Raw genomic sequence first — 20,824 nt, 5'->3', positions numbered from 1 at the left:
AGGGCTCGTCACTAATTATCTAGCAGAAAATGAGCTTCCCTGGCTATAATATAAGCTGATGCTACAGGTTTGCTGATTATTAAATTCTGATGCTAATTGCACTGGTTTCTGTGCTGCCATGTAGTAATTATGTGTATTAATTACTAATCAGCCTTATATTGTGACATTTCTATTCTATGTGTACTGTATATTGTGAGTGGGTCCCTAAGCTCAGTAAGTGACAGCAGCACAGAGCATGTGCAGTGAATCAGCAGAAAAGAAGATGGGGAGCTACTGGGGCATCTTTGGAGACACAGATCTTTACTGCTAAAGGGCTGTGGTTGCCTTGGGCTGGTACACAAGCACAAAACATAATGTACAACATTTCTAGCTACTTCTTTAGTTAGGCTTTAGTTCTCCTTTATATGATCAAACACCCTTCCCATTACTATTTCCGCTTGATGTTTTCAATGACCCTAAGCAGCCCAGAGACCACTGAGCATGTGCAGTGCCACTGACACACAACAGATGCGTAATAAGAACCAAGATGGGGAGCTGTTGGGGCTACTGTGAAGGCTGCTGAACCTCTGGCTGGTACAGTAAGTACAGTATGGAAAATACAGCTTTTATAGTCATGATTATTTGTAGGCTTTAGTTTGTTTGAAAAATCCCCATCTGCATATAAAAGCAGAAAGCTGTTTCTTGGACAGTGAAACTGCAGCCTCTCTGCTTTAAATGAGCACCCAGTGTTACAAAATGGCACTTCACATATCAGGCTTCTATTGTTTTGCCTAACTTTTTTTTTATCAATTTCTAGATAAATACTGACAGTTCTGGTGAAAGCAGTTTAAAGTAGAGCGAACAATAGCAATTTAAATGCAGTCTGTAAATCAATAGTTACTAGACTTAAATCTTTCCTAAGTAGAAGAATATCGGAAGAGCAGCCTCTTTCTTTCTCCTGACAATTTCCAATTTGTGACGACCCCTAGGTGGCGCCGTTGGAACAAAATTCATTCATATTAACAGCACATGTATCCCTTAATATCTTGGAATAAAAAGAAAATAAATAATGAATGTAAATGACAAAAGGGCTTAGAATAGCACTCTCATCAATTTTACATTCACTTATTTTATAGGTTTATTTATCCTTTAAGGGTTAAGCCCTCTGAGCGGTTGAACCTTTGTTTCTGGGCCCACACAGACAGGGTAACCAGGGCACAAATACGCACTCACCCCAAATCTCCCCCTAACTGGCCTTCAGGCTGGGCCCCCTTAGCTCATAACAAGGTTACAGATATATAGAAACATTGGGGTAACAGTCACCCTGCTATAGTTCCAGGGGTACCCAGGGTACAAATAAGCACTCACCCCAAATCTCCCCCTAACTGACCTTCAGACTGGGCCCCCTTAGCTCATAACAAGGTTACAGATATATAGAAACATTGGGGTGTCATCCTGCTATAGTTCCAGGGGTACCCAGGGTACAAATAAACATTCACCCCAAATCTCCCCTTAACTGTCCTTCAGACTGGGCCCCCTTAGCTCATAACAAGGTTACAGATATATAGAAACATTGGGGTAACAGTCAACCTTGCCTATATTTTAACATGAGGCTTGAGCCTGTTCTTTTTTTATTGGCCCAAAATGAGCTTTGTGACCCAAAAATGGCTCTCAGTTAGATAAGTACCTTGTTATAATAATTATGTTCTGTTTTATAAAGGCATTTTACACTATTTAGAGGGATCCTGGAGACCCAACCTAATGACCTGTTTTTGGGCTTGACCCATGGGTTAAACATCCCTGAAGAAAATGATGGATGTATAATGGCATCTCTTAAAGGAAGGCTTTGTCTTGCGGCCTTTGATACAAGGGTTCAATGGTTGTAGCCAGGGGTCCTCTCAAGTTTTCTTCTTTTGTTTTCACAATCCAAGTGATGTCACTTCCTAAGAGCGAGTATCTGAACCAATGGTAGGAGCTTAGCTCCACATCTAGTAACTCATAGCGACCAATCGGAAAGTCTCATTTCCAGGTATCAGTATCTGATGTTGACATTTCAGTTGACAATTCAGTTGTTTGGCTTCACATTTACATTCCATATAAAAAGAATGGTGATTAGCAGCTTCATTACGTATTTATCCCTGAACCAGGATAATTCAAGACGGATTCCGTGTTCTGAATTGATTGGGACTTTGTATGTCATCCTGTAGCATTGGCGTCCCTAATTCTCATCTCCCTGTGTATAGACTAATAGACAGGCTGTCGCACCACTGAAAGGAAAGGCACAGGTTCATGTTAATACAGTAACAGGTTTAAAGGGTAAGTAAACCTAAAAATTAAATTTTGCCTGATTAAAGACATTGTAATTCTAAGCAACCTTGGATCTGCCACGTTGGACGGCAAAATGTTAAGACAAGCGTCCCCAGCAAACAAATGCGTAAATGTGCAAGGAGATGCCCCCCTCTTCTTCTTGTACTTACAAGTGAAAGTCCATGTTTCCATAGGTGCATTTCACATCATCCCAGGATACCTAAAAGACATACGCAAATCTGATTAAAGATTAAGTAAACCTTTAAAAGTGAATGTCAAATTGATGAGCGTGCCATTCTAATTCTAATCAAATAAATAATGATTTACATTCATTATTTATTTTATTTTTATTCCAAGATATTAAGGGATACATGTGCTGTTTATATGAATGAATTTTGTTCCAACAGCGCCACCTGCTGGTCAGTTTCTGACCAGTTTGACCACAAAGTAGTCAAGGAAGTTGTCAGGAGAAAGAAAGAGGCTGCTCTGATGTTCTTCTGCTTAGGAAAACAATTAGAAACCTTTCTCACATCTTTCCTAAGCAGAAGAACATCAGAGCAGCCTCTTTCTTTCTCCTTACAACTTCCTTGACTACTTGGTGGTCAGACTGGTCAGAAACTGACCAGCAGGTGGTGCTGTTGGAACAAAATTCATTCATATTATGTATCCCTTAATATCTTGGAATAAAAAGACCATCAAACAGAACCTACCTGCTAAGGTTACACCACAAGGGTAACACCATTACACATAGATCTCTCACCTTGCAAATGCTGGAGTCATTAAAGCAGTACCACTTCTTGTCCTTTGAGCTGTTGATATAGGCACAATAGTGACCGTAGCTGGCTGTTCCGGAGTGGGCGATAACAGCAAAAAGTCTGTACTTGAATTCTGACTGGAAGCAAAAAAAGTATTATCCTTGTAAATGGGATTGTATAACTGTGACCACCCTGAGAGGCAGAGACAGCTTTGGACTCTTTTGACTTTTTGGTCAAAATAATTTTACGTTTCTCTATATAAAAATGCTGGGTGTTTGCAGGCCCGGACTGGCAATCTGTGGGTTCTGGCAAATGCCAGAGGGGCTGCTATATGGTGCCATAGAAAGTCAGTATTTAGTGGGCTGGTGGGGGCTGTTCGGGCCTCTATGTGGGCTTATTGGGGCTCTGTGTACCTGAAATGGCAGGGCCTATTTTAATTCTCAGTCCGGACCTGGGTGTTTGCAATGTCAATCAACAACTAAAGGCTCCTCAAAGATGTCGTGGGAACAGCTGGAACATCCATGATTTAGTTAGGGACTTTTGGTCATGTTGGTTGAAACACCTTTTCTTCTTGGTATATCCTAGCCTGTGTTTATCTAAGGTGAGGGTTCTTAAAAGTTAAAGGGATCCTGTCATCGGAAAACATGTTTATTTCAATTAATAGTGCTACTCCAGCAGAATTCTGCACTGAAATCCATTTCTCAAAAGAGCAAACAGATTTTTTTATATTCAATTTTGAAATCTGACATGGGGCTAGACATATTGTCAATTTCCCAGCTGCCCCATGTCATGTGACTTGTGCCTGCACTATAGGAGAGAAATGCTTTCTGGCAGGCTGCTGTTTTTCCTTCTCAATGTAACTGAATGTGTCTCAGTGGGACATGGGCTTTTACTATTGAGTGTTGTTCTTAGCTCTGCCAGGCAGCTGTTATCTTGTGTTATTGTGTTAAGGTGGCCATACACGGATAGATCCGCTCGTTTGGCGATGTCGCCAAACGAGCGGATCTCCCTCCGATATGCCCACCTTGAGGTGGGCAATATCGGGCTGATCCGATCGTGGGCCCTAGGGCCCAACGATCGGATCCTAGCGTTCGCCAAACGGGCGGTCGGATCGCGGGACCGCATCAACGAACAGATGCGGCCGCGATCCGACGGGATTTTTAACCCCATCCGATCGAGATCTGGCCGACTTTCGGCCAGATCTCGATCGGGGAAGCCCGTCGGGGGCCCCCATACACGGGCCAATAAGCTGCCGACTTGGTCTGTCGGCAGCTTTTATCGGCCCGTGTATGGCCACCTTTAGGGAGCTGCTATCTGGTTACCTTCCAATTGTTCTTTTGTTTGGCTACTGGGGGGGAAAAGGGAGGGGGTTGATATCACTCCAACTTGCAGTACAGCAGTAAAGAGTGATTGAAGTTTATCAGAGCACAAGTCACATGACTTCCAAGATATAAAGGCAGTGATCCCCAACCAGTAGCTCGTGAGCAACATGTTGCTTTCCAACCCCTTGGATGTTGCTCCCAGTGGCCTCAAAGTGGGTGTTTATTTTTGAATTCCAGGCTTGGTGGCAAGTTTTAGTTGCCTAAAAACCAGGTGTGCTGCCAAACAGACCCTCAATGTAGGTTGCCAAGCCACATAGGGACTACTAAATGGCCAATCACAGCCTTTATTTGGCATCCCAGGAACATTGTTCATGCTTGTGTTGCTCCCAACTCCTTTTACTTCTGAATGTTGCTCACGGGTTCTAAAGGTTGGGGATCCCTGTATTAAGGGATACATGTGCTGTTAATATGAATGAATTTTGTTCCAACAGCTCCACCTGCTGGTCAGTTTCTGACCAGTCTGACCACCAAGTAGTCAAGGAAGTTGTCAGGAGAAAGAAAGAGGCTGCTCTGATGTTCTTCTGCTTAGGGAAACAGTTAAAAAATGTTTCCCTAAGCAGAAGAACATCAGAGCAGCCTCTTTCTTAAAGGTTTACTCATCCTTTAACACAATTCTTTGGCCCAGGTTGATGTACCTGAGCATGTTCCTGTTCTGGGAACTGCTCCTGATCCAGCACATCACTCAAGTCTAGTGTGGACGGGAAAGACAATGTTCTGTTTATCTTCTGTAATTGGTTGGACTTTCTTGTGCTGATGCGTTTCAGGTGTATTGTCAGAGTCTGAGGAAGACACAGGAACCGGAGAACCTACAAAGCATGTGAAAAGGGAAGCTAAGGTACAAGAAATCCAGATAATCTCAGTGTTTGGTTATGAATTGTATTTACTTGAAGTCCCCTCTCCAACCTGGCTCATAGTTGCTCCAAATCCTGTCTCTACTGTATATGATGTTATTAAGCCATGTTTAGCCAATAGTCTCCAAAGGAACAAAGTATATTGTGTAAATATTTGTATATTTGGACCATTTATGGTGAAGACAATATTTCTGGCTTATCTCAATTTCCAGAACGTCTCCTACACAGCCTGCTTTCTAACTATCAGACAATTACTAAAGGCTCATTATAATGGTGGCCATACCTTGGATTAATTGGAGAGCTTGGAGAACTTCGGTCATTGTACAAGGCCGGAATGACAGCCTGGCTGACCGGTACTATAGATAAGGAATCCATTGGGAAGCGGTGGTCCTCATTGGTTCTTTTATGGTCAGATCACTACTCATTGGCAACTGTTTGGTTACATTTTTAATCTTTCATGTCCTAACTCAAAGGACACCATTTTCCATATATCTGTGAATTTACTGGACATGTTGGGAGGCTAATGAACTCGTATGAGCCATGATATTCCACCCTTGGCTGCTCCAACTGCTTTGATAGCCCATCTTCTGGTCATTTGGGGAACTATTAACCATTTTCAGAGATTTTAGGGCAGAGACACATGGTCAGATTCGGGGAGATTAGTCGCCTGACTGATCTCCCCGAACTGCCTTCCCGCAGGCTAGAATATAAAACCCCGGCGGGATGGCACTCGGAGCGCTTCGTTTTCCAAAGTCGCATGAAGTTTCCTCGTGAGGGCGACTAATCTCCCCGAATCTGAACATGTGTCTCTGCCCTCAGTGTCCAAACTGACCACTACTTATGACTATGAAGATTTTCACTCATCCAGGTCATGGTATATCTAGAACAGGTAAATTTTAAAACAACTGGACTTGCTGAGTAATCAAGAAGACGTTTCACTACTCATCCGAGCAGCTTCTTCAGATAAACCTCTCTACTCTCAATCTAGTATAGGTAAAATTTACCTATACTAGATTGACCACTACTTAGTTTGTTCTACAACCAGGCGTATGGCCAGATAGCACACTGTTTGCCTGAGCTAATTCTCAGGTTAATGACTGTGTTTCATATAATAAAAAGGCTTTGTGTTACCCTCTGTCCTGCTGTGGTTTCCTCACACTTTGGGCAGAAGCTTTTATTCTCTTCTCTTATCTCTTGTGGCTTAAAGAACCTCCAGAGCGCCCGTTGCTGAAAAGAATAAACAAAAAATAGCAAGACGGCCCTTGTGCTTGTGGTTATCAATGAGCCCTAGTATGTACTCACCAGGGGCAATGTCCCGTGGTATTTGGAGTGGGGAACTGGTAATGGAATTGTCAGGACTTCCATATCACTGGACTTTTCATGGGAGCACTTGTGGCACGTCATGAATTCTTTAAGTTTGATGGAATAAAGTGTCCTCAGTCTCTTTGCCTAAAACAGAGACAGAGTTAACAGAGGGAGTCTCACTTGTAATTATGCAATGGGCATAATTATGGAACGGTGCCAACTGGCGGTCATAAATCATTCTTTATTATAATTATTAAAGGAACAGTAACATCAAAAAAGTGATTTAAAGTCATGAAAATATAATGTTTTACTTGCCCTACACTGGCACAACTGGTGTGTTTGCTTCAGAAACTCTACTATAGTTTATATAAACAAGCTGCTGTGTAACCCTGGGGGCAGTCATTCAAGCACAGGATACACAGTAGATAACAGATAAGTACTACTATAGTTTATATAAACAAGCTGCTGTGTAGCCATGGGGGCAGCCATTCAAGCACAGGATACACAGTAGATAACAGATAAGTACTACTATAGTTTATATAAACAAGCTGCTGTGTAGCCATGGGGGCAGCCATTCAAGCACAGGATACACAGTAGATAACAGATAAGTACTACTATAGTTTATATAAACAAGCAGCTGTGTAGCCATGGGGGCAGCCATTCAAGCACAGGATACACAGTAGATAACAGATAAGTACTACTATAGTTTATAGAAACAAGCTGCTGTGTAGCCATGGGGACAGCCATTCAAGCACAGGATACACAGTAGATAACAGATAAGTACTACTATAGTTTATATAAACAAGCTGCTGTGTAGCCATGGGGACAGCCATTCAAGCACAGGATACACAGTAGATAACAGATAAGTACTACTATAGTTTATAGAAACAAGCTGCTGTGTAGCCATGGGGACAGCCATTCAAGCACAGGATACACAGTAGATAACAGATAAGTACTACTATAGTTTATATAAACAAGCTGCTGTGTAGCCATGGGGACAGCCATTCAAGCACAGGATACACAGTAGATAACAGATAAGTACTACTATAGTTTATATGAACAAGCTGCTGTGTAGCCATAGGGGCAGCCATTCAAGCACAGGATACACAGTAGATAACAGATAAGTACTACTATAGTTTATATAAACAAGCTGCTGTGTAGCCATGGGGGCAGCCATTCAAGCACAGGATACACAGTAGATAACAGATAAGTACTACTATAGTTTATATAAACAAGCTGCGTAATTGTAGAAAGCCAGAACATTTGGAAATAGTATTGTGCGGGTGCCACCTTCTGGTTAACAAAGAGCATTTCAACTAAAAAAAACAATCATTATTCATTCAAAGGCATCTACACCGCTAGAACACACTTACAGTATATTAGTATCCTCTGTTTATATATAATCAGTATATTGTGCAGCATTTCAAACAAATATTTATGCTTTTTAAAGGCATCAGGGAGGTATTATAGGATTATCCCATGCCTTTAATTTCTCTTATCCTTCAAGGGTAATTTTCCAAGGAAAGCTGTTGGCATCAGTGTAACGGAAGTGCCAATATTTGTGTTGGATTAACATTGATCTTGATGTAAGTGTAATGTAAGCTGCTGCACTAAAGCATAAAGTACATTTACTTTTCTTATCTGTGAGTAACAACGGGCCCTTGTGCACAGCTGCCAACATGAAGGACAAACTGTAGAAATAAGTGTTTTTTAAACAGGATGTTTACCCAACGGTTTATCTGACATAATGATTGAAAACAATTCAAATTGAACACTTGCAACACATTTAATGCTGCTTTTAAATATAATTGCTATTGAGAGCAGTACCCGTCTCTGCGCTGCTTGTAAATTATTACTAATAAAGGTTAATTGCCCCGAGAGACCTGCTTATCTTAAATAGTTACAATTGTATCTTTGCTTGTCTTAAATAGTTACAAATGTATCTACGTGCAGCTGCCGCATGTTCTGGGCTGTCTGCCAAAGGCCTCTTATTTAATTCAGTTTTAGAAACTTTGTATCTTTTTCTGGCTGTTCAGTGCAGGAGATCAAAGTTGGGACATTTCAGTAACAATCCGGAACTGCGGGTTGAGCTGTCAAAATCGGGACTGTCCCTGGTAGTTGTAAGTGGGGCTGGCAGTTCCTCTATACAGAGGAAGTAATTTACAACCAAAAGTGCAGTGTACAAACATACAAAATGCCACTTTTTTTTTAACCATTTCCATTTACCAGGGTTACAGACCTCTACATCCAAGCAATAAAGGTCAAAATGAACAACCCCCTTCCTCTAGCCAGAAGTCCCCATACAGCCCAGGTACGTACCAGGTGTGGGTGGGGCATCTGTTGAAGAAGTAAATTCCACAGCGCAAACAGGAGGTCGGCAGCATCATGTTGTTCAAATACTATTAATATAATGCAGAAAAGATTGATTTTTGCTTGTTCATTCCCCTTTTCAATTCATGCTCCCCTATATAGTCCTCCCCGAAGCTCTGACCATTCTCCCCTTTACAGGGGTCGTTCACCTTTAAATAATATTTTAGTATGATGTAGAGAGGGATATTCTGAGACCAGTTGCAATAGGTTTTCATTTTTTATTTCTGTTTTTTTTTTAATTACAGGTATGGGATCCATTATATAGAAACCAATTATCCATAAAGCTCCAAATTATGTAAAGGCCGTCTCCCATAGACTCCCATTTTATCCAAATAATCCACGTTTTTAAAAACGATTTCCTTTTTACTCTGTGATAATAAAACAGTCACTTGTACTTGATCCCAACTAAAATATAATTAATCCTTATTGGAAGCAAAACCAGCCTATTGGGTTTATTTAATGTTTATATGATTTTCTAGTAGACTTAAGGTATGAAGATCCAAATTACGGAAAGATCCATTATCCAGAAAGCCCCAGGTCTCAAGGATTCTGGATAACAGGTCCATTACCTGTATAATTAAGTGGATACACATGGCTCTTGTGTATTATATAGTGAATAATGTATCCCCTAAATTTGACCATTTGCAATTCGTTTTCATGTTTACATGATTTTCTAGTAGACTTAAGGTATTAAGATCCAAATTACAGAAAGATTCATTATCCAGAAAGCCCCAGGTCCCAATCATTCTGGATAACAGGTCCTAAACCTGTATACAGAGTCAGAAAAACCCGGTAGTCCCTGGCTCTTTTGGGCCCCACGAGCCCAGACCCGCTCCCTGCACTCTCTCTCCTTACCTCCCTCCCTGACCTGGTTGTGCTGACCAGCGACGATTTGCTGGGTGGGCGCCCCTAGGCCGCGCGGTTCGTATGGTCCTAGCGCCCGCCCATACTACCTCACGCAGGAGCAAGAGCGCTGGAGCACAAATCCGGGCCTGGTACTGACGCGCTGAAAAGTTATGTCCATTAGCACGAACGTGAGGGTCGGGGGTGCTGGCAGAGAGGACTTTGCGGCTGGGGGGCTCATGGGATGGTGTGGAGGGCCCCTCAGTCTGACACTGCCTGTATTTACTTTTTTATTCAGCAGCTCTCCAGTTTGCAATTTCAGCCATCTGGTTGCTAGGGTCCAAATTACCCTAGCAACCATGCACTGATTGAATAAGAGACTGAAGAGACTGGAATAGGAATAGGAGAGGTCTGAATAGAATGAGGAGGAATAAAAAGTAGCAATGAAAATAACTGTGTAGCCTTACAGAGGGTTTTTTTTTTTTAGATGGGGTCAGTGACCCCCCCATTTGAAAGCTGGAAAGAGCAGGGGCGCTCCGCGAATGAGGCGAGCTGAGGATTCCAGGGGTGGCAAAAAGCCGCTCCTGCACCTTTAAGATCCGAATTTCCGCAATCGTGTTCCTGCCTCCCCTCCCTACAGGTAAGTCGGTGCGGGGGGCGGCTCCTTCCCCAGAAACGGTGCTGGGAAAGAGTCAGAAGAAGAATAAGGCAAAGAATTAAAAACCCATAAAAAAAATGGCCGTTTGAAAAGTTGCTTAAAACTGGCCGTTCTATAACATACTAAAAGTTAAATGAAAGGTGAACCATCCCTTTAATAACCTCCGGACCCCAAGCCACCCCTAGGCTCACATCTTATGTCAAGAATCTGTAAGCAGCGTAGGAATCCATAGGGGGCGACAGCATCTTCCTTGCTCTTTTGCATCTCCTCAAACAGGGCCAGCAGCTGATACGGCAGCCTCCTCTCTGCAGGGATATTGTCATTTGGGCGCCCAATCCTGCAGGGAGAAAATGCTCCAGTAGGTGATGCAGCAGTTACACCCTGAAAGGTATTAAATGGGGGCGATGCCCTTTTCTAGACAATCAATGAAGTCAATCAATCAAGTTCTAGCAAACCATAACAACCAATCAGATGTTGGATATGTGCTTTCAAACATAGACCAGTAAATGCTGCCTGTTAGGTTGCCATGGGTTACTAGAACTCTAGCCAACCTTTCCTTTATGATTGCTTTTTTCTATTATGCAATCGGAGAATTTCCTTGAGAAATACTTACCCACATAGTATGTCAGTAAAGTGCTGGTTCATGTACAGAGTTTGCAGCAGGGGATTGAGACAGTTGAGTACCCCAATATTGCACAGCCCAACTGCCCCTGTTCAAGGAAAAAGTAGGTCAGTTTAAAGGATTTACATTGCGAATTCTGCTGATGTCAAAAACATTTGTTTTTAGTTATATATTTATATCTAGATTATAAACTCCATATAACCTTGTTATGAGCTAAGGGGCCCAGTCTGAAGGCCAGTTAGGGGGAGATTTGGGGTGAGTGTTTATTTGTACCCTGGGTACCGCTGGAACTATAGCAGGGTGACTGTTACCCCAATGTTTCTATATATCTGTAACCTTGTTATGAGCTAAGGGGGCCCAGTCTGAAGGTCAGTTAGGGGGAGATTTGGGGTCAGTACTTATTTGTACCCTGGGTACCCCTGGAACTATAGCAGGGTGACTGTTACCCCAATGTTTCTATATATCTGTAACCTTGTTATGAGCTAAGGGGGCCCAGTCTGAAGGTCAGTTAGGGGGAGATTTGGGGTGAGTGTTTATTTGTACCCTGGGTACCGCTGGAACTATAGCAGGGTGACTGTTACCCCAATGTTTCTATATATCTGTAACCTTGTTATGAGCTAAGGGGGCCCAGTCTGAAGGTCAGATAGGGGGAGATTTGGGGTGAGTGCTTATTTGTACCCTGGGTACCCCTGGAACTATAGCAGGGTGACACCCCAATGTTTCTATATATCTGTAACCTTGTTATGAGCTAAGGGGGCCCAGTCTGAAGGTCAGTTAGGGGGAGATTTGGGGTGAGTGTTTATTTGTACCCTGGGTACCCCTGGAACTATAGCAGGGTGACACCCCAATGTTTCTATATATCTGTAACCTTGTTATGAGCTAAGGGGGCCCAGTCTGAAGGTCAGTTAGGGGGATATTTGGGGTGAGTGCTTATTTGTGCCCTGGGTACCCCTGGAAGGGGATACATCACTGTTCCACACCACATATTCCATATTCTATTTTAGCAAAAAAGAAACAAAAATCGAAAGACTAGAGGCAGATATACAGGCCTATGATAGGTTAAAGCATTTATAATTGGGTGTAACTGGTGTAACCAGCCAGGTAAGGAGATTTGATGACAGTAATAAAACTAAAATTAAAAAAAAATGATATATATATATGCCATGGGATAATTTTAGGCTAACTAAGAAGCACATTATTTTAGGTACTTTTCCATTACGCATATTCCCAGGCTGCAGGGCAAAATGTCAAATGCTGAGGCATAAACCCTTTAGACATCATGTGTTCCTGTCTATGTGGATTCTCTGTTGGCGGCTCATTGGAACAGTTTGCTGTTGGTTTTTTATTGTCTCTTGTTGGTTGGGTAGAGACACAGGCCTGGTTATGGCAACCAGATTGTATTGATAACCAACCCATGAACTGGTGGGTTAATTGGTTAGCTGTATAACCAGCACAATAGGCAGGAGGTTGGAAGATACAGGGCATTGGTGGCAGCTGATTTATATATAAATAATATTTCCTATAATTATTGTAGTTGAAGGAGTTCATGGGGGGAGACCTTCCATGGGTTACTTACCATTTTTGAATCTCCCACCACTATAGGACAAACGGGCTACAGGGGCAGATATTGCTTGCGCTTGGTCGCCTTGGTTGGCCTCCTCTTCTTCCAGTAAAGAACTGCAACTGGCGTATCCATCGTCCTGCATCCTTCCCCAAGACTCATACCTTATTACTGGAAATAATAGCCATGGTTAGTGCTGCAGTTATACAGGCTCATCGTTCAGTCAATTATTGGGCCTTCACCTCAAGGGACCTCAACTCAAGCCGCAGAGACCTCCCCACTGCAACTCCACCCGGGAATTGCAAACTTTTGGCTGCTGCCAAACTGTTCCCCAACCTCCCCCCTCCACACACACCCCAGAGCTGGGACGGAAGGGCCCATGGAGGCCAAAGCTCAACGGGATTGATGCAAAGTGAGAGCAGTGGAGCTCACGGGCGCCATCTTCTTCTCTACTGTTCTGTCATCTTTGTGTCTTCTTCCTCCCCTTCAGCAAATTCCATCTCTTTAGGCGCAGGAAGTTGTCGCAAACAGGAAGATTGTTCCAAATGCGCATGCTCCAATACGCCGACCACTAAGATCACCGAAGAGAAGATGGCGCCCGTGAGCTCCGCTGCACTCACTCTGCATGTGCGGTCACTATTTCAATATGTGACATAATTCTGGGGTAATACTGCGCAGGGGGAAGGCAGGGGGGAGACAGGGAGTGGGGCCAACGGAGGAGGGCCAGTGGGGGGTTTAGTTCTCCTTTAAGGGACCAGTAACACATAGTTTGATAAAAATGTAAACATTGGGGGTTATTTATTTATTTCCGAATTTGTCTCAATATTTTCTGCTACAAACTCCGATCAAATCCTCTCGGGTTTTTTGACCCTTATTTATTATTACATTTTCCCCAAAATTTGCTTTGCGGGAAAAATTTTTGGAAATTTTCATCTGAAAAATCTAAAAAAAAAACCAGCGCACATCAAAAAATCATTGGGACTTCTCCCATTGACTTATATGAAACCTCGTCAGGTCTGAGATGCCGGATTTTCAGATTCGGACTTTTTCATCCTCTGGGTTTAATAAATTTCAGAAAAAATTTGTGATTTTTTAAAAGTCAGATTTTATTATAAAAAATCACGATTTTTGCATTCGGAGTTTAGTAAATAACCCCCATTGTCTGTGTTTTTCACATTCATTTGGTGATACCTAAATCCCACAAAAGGTTATGGAGAAAAATAAAAATAGCTGTTTTATATACTTTTAAGAGATTTACAGAGTTAAACAGTGACTGTATCTCTTTAAAGGGGTGGTTAACTTTTACTATGTTATAGAATGGCCAGTTCTAAGAAACTGCTCAATTGGTCATTCATTTTTTTTTTTTTTATAGTTTTTGAATTATTTGCCACATCCTTCTAACTATTTCCAGCTATCAAATGGGGGGCTCACTGACCCCTTCTATAAAACAAATGCTCTGTAAGGCTACAAATGTATTGTTATTGTTACTTTTTATTCCTCATCTTTCCATTCAGACCTCTCCTATTCATATTCCAGTCTCTTATTCAAATCAATGCATGGTTACTAGGGGAATCTGGACCCTAGCAACCAGAATGCTGAAATTACAAACTAGAGAGCTGCTGAATATAAAGCTAAATAACTCAATTGCAAATTGTATCTGAATATCACTCTCTATATCATACTAACAGTTAATTTAAAGTTGAACAACCCCTGTAGCTCCCATGCTTTGATTTACTTAATCTATAAGGGCTCTTACACACGGCCGTTCCGACCCGCGCTCCCCTGCGTTCCGTTTTTTGGCGTTCAGCCGCAGGGGAGCGTAGGAATAGACGCAAGTCATGATTTGAAATGGGGCTGTACTCACTCAGGCGCGTGTAGGCGCCGAACGCAGGAAAAATGCAGCATGTTGCGTCTGAACCTGCGTTCGGCGCCTACACGCGCCTGAGTGAGTACAGCCCCATTTCAAATAATGACTTGCGTCTATTCCTGCGCTCCCCTGCGGCTGAACGCCAAAAAACGGAACGCAGGGGAGCGCAGGTTGGAACGGCCGTGTGTAAGAGCCCTATGGCTGGGAGTGTAGGAATTTTCCTCTGCTCTGAATTAAAACTTGACTAAAGTCCAAGAGTAGAACTAGTTATTGTGACTCCGCACCTTAACTGCCCCAGCCCTATGTTGATCCATATTTTGTCGGTACTGATATAGATTATCAATGCATGAAATTACAGAGTTGATATGCCGGGATATAACAAGGGACTTGCAGTATAATAATAGCAGCTGCTTCCAAGTCGGTCTCTTAAAGGGCAACTACACCATCTGTTTTTCTCTTCCTTTTGTCCAATGAAAATAATAAGAGTTTGACCATGTTGTTTCCTAGTGCTTCCATCTATTTCTTTCCTAAAGGGCCATAGAAGTGGCACAGGAAAGTTTTTCTGATGCCATTCTGCATTAAAATTCAGATTTAGGGTAAGAACATTTAGGGGAGGGGTGGCAAGTGGGTGAAATCAGGGGGTGGAAGCTTTCCAGCTTTTAATTGGGGGGGGTTACTGACCCCCATCTAAAAAAACAAATGCTCTGCAAGGCTACACATTTAAGGGGTTATTGATTAAAGTCCGAATGCCAAAAACTCAAGAAAGTTTAGTTTTTTTTTTTACTATAAAATCCAAATTTATCGTGAAAAAAAAATGGAATTTCTCGAGATTTATTATTGCCAGAGGCTGCAAAAAGTCAGAATCCAAAAATCCACCATCTCAGACCTGCCGAGGTTGTACATAAGTCCAGGGTCGGACTGGGGGGCCCGGGGCCCACCGGGACTCCATTCCAGGGCCCCCCTTACAGGCCCCCCGTGCGGCGCCCCTCAATGCGTATGCGCACATGGTGCCGCCTCTGTGTGTTTGCGCACACGGCGCTCCATCGGCACGCGTGCGCACACTGCGCATCAATGAAGATCCCTTCTTTTTTAAAAAAACAAGCATCGGGGGAGGGGACCTGGCCCGGCGGGGGCCCACGAGGGTCGGGGCCCTGGCCCGGCGGGGGCCCACGAGGGTCGGGGCCCACCGGGTTTTTTCCCGGTGTCCCGCCGGGCCAGTCCGACACTGCATAAGTCAATGGGAGAGGTCCCTATCCTATTTGCATGTTTCTGTGGTCTGCGCTGGAATTAGCCTGAAAATCCATTTATTATGCGATTTGGGAAAAAAAATCGCAAAAAAAAAATCGTACGATTCAGATTTTCACTTGATTTTATGGAGTTTTTCCCAGATCCAACAAATTCAAGCTTTTTAAATAATAAATAAGGTCAAATCATGAATTCTAGTTTGGTCGAAAGTTTTTATAACAAAATAATGGATTTTGATAAATAACCCCATTATTGTCATCTTTCTATTCAGGCCCTCTCCTATACATAGTCCAGTCTCTTAATTAATTGAATGCATGGTTGCTAGGGGAATGTGGACCCTAGCAACCAGATGGCTGAAATTGCAAACTGGAGAGCTGCTGTGTAAAAAGCTAAATAACTCAAAAACTATACATAATAAAGAATATCACTCTCTACCAATACTAAGTTAATTTAAAGGTAGACAACCTTATTAAGCACTGGGATTCCTAAGATGTTATGACGACCCTGCCTTGCAAATGCTGAATGATTTGCAAAGTAGGGGGTATGTCAGGAACCCCCACATCCCACCCATGAGACTGATAGTTGTGCTTAAGGGTGCCAGGAGCAGCTTAGGAGTGGTAGAGTGCATTGTGGGAAATGTGCCAGATGCACCATGTTACCATTTAGCAGTTGTTTTGTCAACTTGAAGCAAATATATAACATGTCAGACCCTAACCCTAAAATCCCCCTCCCCGCCAGAACATTAATTAATCAATTAATTAATTAATTAATTATCAACTAACAAGCATTTACCATGCAAGTAATGACGTGAGCAATAGCTTTTAATTTCCTTCTGACTTTAAGCAGCACCGGTCCAGTCTACATGAAATCATATCCAGAACATGATGTAACAGCACATTTAGACTTCGCCCTGTGATTGGCTGATATTTCCTACTTGAATGTAACCACCAACCTGACGGGTAAGTCATTTATACTGTAACAGATACAGTATATAGTTATATTTCACCCATTGTGTTTATAGCACTGGAACCACTGGGAAATTGTCAGTCTTTTCAATTCCCTTTCTATGCAAAGGAGCCACCCTTTACTTACACACGGGATAGAGTTTCTAGATCCATTTTAAATGGATACTGTCACTTCTGTTCAAGTTACAATTCAAGTTACAATTGTTATATATGTTTATATTTAGAAGCTCCGAGACCCAGTCTCGGATCCCCATCTGATCCCCATTGTAAGCAGCAGTCCTGTCCTGCTTTATGGCAGCTGAGATTCTTGCTATCTGTATAACAGAGCATTCTGTCCCAGTGGCTGCACAGATCCTATCTGATCCCCATTGTAAGCAGCAGTCCTGTCCTGCTTTATGGCAGCTGAGATTCTAGCTATCTGTATAACAGAGCATTCTGTCCCAGTGGCTGCACAGATCCTATCTGATCCCCATTGGAAGCAGCAGTCCTGTCCTGCTTTATGGCAGCTGAGATTCTAGCTATCTGTATAACAGAACATTCTGTCCCAGTGGCTGTACAGATCCTATCTGATCCCCATTGTAAGCAGCAGTCCTGTCCTGCTTTATGGCTGAGATTCTAGCTATCTGTATAACAGAACATTCTGTCCCAGTGGCTGCACAGATCCTATCTGATCCCCATTGTAAGCAGCAGTCCTGTCCTGCTTTGTGGCAGCTGAGATTCTAGCTATCTGTATAACAGATCATTCTGTCCCAGTGGCTGCACAGATCCTATCTGATCCCCATTGTAAGCAGCAGTCCTGTCCTGCTTTATGGCAGCTGAGATTCTAGCTATCTGTATAACAGAACATTCTGTCCCAGTGGCTGCACAGATCCTATCTGATCCCCATTGTAAGCAGCAGTCCTGTCCTGCTTTATGGCAGCTGAGATTCTAGTTATCTGTATAACAGAGCATTCTGTCCCAGTGGCTGCACAGATCTTATCTGATCCCCATTGTAAGCAGCAGTCCTGTCCTGCTTTATGGCAGCTGAGATTCTAGCTATCTGTATAACAGAGCATTCTGTCCCAGTGGCTGCACAGATCTTATCTGATCCCCATTGTAAGCAGCAGTCCTGTCCTGCTTTATGGCAGCTGAGATTCTAGCTATCTGTATAACAGAGCATTCTGTCCCAGTGGCTGCACAGATCCTATCTGATCCCCATTGTAAGCAGCAGTCCTGTCCTGCTTTATGGCAGCTGAGATTCTAGCTATCTGTATAACAGAACATTCTGTCCCAGTGGCTGCACAGATCCTATCTGATCCCCATTGTAAGCAGCAGTCCTGTCCTGCTTTATGGCAGCTGAGATTTTAGCTATCTGTATAACAGAACATTCTGTCCCAGTGGCTGCACAGATCCTATCTGATCCCCATTGTAAGCAGCAGTCCTGCCCTGCTTTATGGCAGCTGAGATTCTAGCTGAGATTCCAGCTATCTATAACAGAACATTCTACACAAATTATCTACTATAGCCTTTAGAACAAATTGCTCATTAGAGGCAGATTTACTAGCACTAGTAGCAGCTGAAGCAGCAGGGTTGGCCACAGCAGTCGCACATTTCCCCATTTCGACTTCAAGGGGCTGCACCTTATAAACCCACTATTTGTATAACCAGTTTTACACGGAACTGCTAAATTCTGACCACTGCATATAAAACAAATGCTGAATAATAGAGAGGTCTAACCATCTCTCTCTCTCTCTCTCTCTCTCTCTCTCTCTCTCTCTCTCTCTCTCTCTCTCTCTAGCTCTCTCTCTAGCTCTCTCTCTAGCTCTCTCTCTATCTATATTTCATCTCTCTATCTCTCTCTCGCTCTCTCTCTCTATATATATTTAATCTCTCTCTATCTATATTTAATCTCTCTCTCTATATATCTATCTTTAATATCTATCGCTTTATCTTTCCACCTATTACATATCTGTCTAATTACATTTCTGTTTGTCTATCGTCAAGCTCCACGTTTGTCCATTTATCTATTACATATCTGATTTAACTATCTTTGTATTTGTCTATATATTTTATATCTGTGTAGCTTCCTATTTATCTGTGTGTCTGTCTTCAGTTTCTGTTTCTATCTTTTATCCTGCACCCAATTTACCACTCATCTGTAATCAGCGCGTATTGTCTGATCTGTAAATCTCATTTTCATTCCCGCACTAGAAAACACTAAATACATAAACCGTTATATAATAATAATAATTATCACAAATATTACAAATATTTGACATCATGGGGATGGGCAGCTGTTTTCCCTTATATCTCAAATATCCGTAACAACTTCAAAACCGCTATCACTACTCCTCATTGCTGAGCACAATCCATTAAATTAAAAAAATATAAATTCAGTAAAAAATCAATTACATTTTAAAAAAGACTGCATTTTAGATTTACATTTGAGACCATATTCAATATAAATATATAGGTATGTAAGTAGAATAGGAAAAAAATGAGTAAAAAAACAACGAGTGATTATGGTTCTGTTAAACCCTGTGCTGTTATTAAAGTATTTCTAATGAAATAACATAGGTATTGTTGCTACAAGCTGAATAACATGTAAAAATAGCATTTTAATTCCTTTGTTCGGCATCAGTGTGACTGTCACCGTTATATATAAGTTGATACAGTACAGCTGCTATATCAGACATGAAGTGCAGTCAGTGCATATGAGTATGGAGTATGGCAGCTCCTATATCAGACATGAAGTGCAGTCAGTGTATATGAGTATGGAGTATGGCAGCTCCTATATCAGACATGAAGTGTAGTCAGTGTATATGAGTATGAAGTATGGCAGCTCCTATATCAGACATGAAGTGTAGTCAGTGTATATGAGTATGAAGTATGGCAGCTCCTATATCAGACATGAAGTGCAGTCAGTGTATATGAGTATGGAGTATGGCAGCTCCTATATCAGACATGAAGTGCAGTCAGTGTATATGAGTATGGAGTATGGCAGCTGCTATATCAGACATGAAGTGCAGTCAGTGTATATGAGTATGGAGTATGGCAGCTCCTATATCAGACATGACATGCAGTCAATGTATATGAGTATGGAGTATGGCAGCTCCTATATCAGACATGAAGTGCAGTCAATGTATATGAGTATGGAGTATGGCAGCTCCTATATCAGACATGAAGTGCAGTCAGTGTATATGAGTATGGAGTATGGCAGCTCCTATATCAGACATGAAGTGCAGTCAGTGTTTATGAGTATGGAGTATGGCAGCTCCTATATCAGACATGAAGTGCAGTCAGTGTATATGAGTATGGAGTATGGCAGCTCCTATATCAGACATGAAGTGCAGTCAGTGTATATGAGTATGGAGTATGGCAGCTCAGGGGAGAGAGACAAGGAGAGGAGCAGAGAGGTACTTACAGAAGGAGACATTTAGACTTGACTCTGGATTTTAGGATTCCTTGTGTGGAGATATGGGATTTGCCTGTGGCTCACCCTCCTTATATAAACTCCCACTCCCACTCACCCACTCACAATCACTCAAACACTAGCCCCGCCCCTCCCTTGGTTTCATTTCTCCCTCCTGATACAATGAAAATGAAACTTACTGGGTTGCAGCGCAGGCACCGCCGACCCACAATCACTCACCTTTCTCTGGGGTTCCCTCCTTTCTCCCATGGGTGATAAACGGCAGGTAACCCTTCAACTGCCTCGCCCAGCTGCTCTCTTTAACCCTTTAGTTGTGCAGAGGAGAATAATGGCTGGTGCCATTGCGATCATTTGACAATAAAAATAACACAAAGAATATTTCCTTACATACAAATATCATGACATTATTTAGGGGGTGGTTTGATTGTGTAAAGGGGTGAGAACATGACATAAGGGACAGAGTTTGGGCTAATTGGGGGTCACAGTCAGAGAGTTGTGTCCGGGATACTGAACTCTGAATCCCTGACAAGCAAATCTGAACTGGATCCCCCTCTGTGACAGCAGCACAACAACCCCCAGTAACTGTGGGACACCCAAACCCAGCAGCAGTGGATTTTTATATATTTAATTTTGAAATCTGACATGGGGCTAGACATATTGTCAGTTTCCCAGGTGCCTCCAATCATGTGACTTGTGCTCTGT

At 42.4% G+C, this 20,824-nt stretch overlaps 1 protein-coding gene across 1 annotated transcript; it reads right to left on the bottom strand.

The window, feature by feature from the left end:
* Positions 1-1,494: 1,494 nt before the first annotated feature.
* On the bottom strand, positions 1,495-20,182 carry usp18.S (ubiquitin specific peptidase 18 S homeolog). The gene is made up of 11 exons (XM_041587909.1): positions 20,114-20,182; positions 12,649-12,804; positions 11,064-11,160; positions 10,642-10,787; positions 8,899-8,978; positions 6,577-6,723; positions 6,406-6,501; positions 5,059-5,229; positions 3,047-3,178; positions 2,457-2,506; positions 1,495-2,246 (listed from the first exon to the last, which is right to left on the bottom strand). Exons 2-11 carry the CDS (start codon positions 12,776-12,778, stop codon positions 2,198-2,200), a joined length of 1,098 nt encoding a protein of 365 aa, XP_041443843.1. The 5' UTR covers positions 12,779-12,804; positions 20,114-20,182; the 3' UTR covers positions 1,495-2,197.
* Positions 20,183-20,824: the final 642 nt, after the last annotated feature.

This window comes from Xenopus laevis, chromosome 3S (assembly GCF_017654675.1).
Source record: "Xenopus laevis strain J_2021 chromosome 3S, Xenopus_laevis_v10.1, whole genome shotgun sequence".
Lineage (NCBI taxonomy): Eukaryota > Metazoa > Chordata > Amphibia > Anura > Pipidae > Xenopus > Xenopus laevis.
The sequence above is the reverse complement of the archived record's forward strand: the minus strand, read 5'-3'. Positions and strand labels throughout refer to the sequence as shown.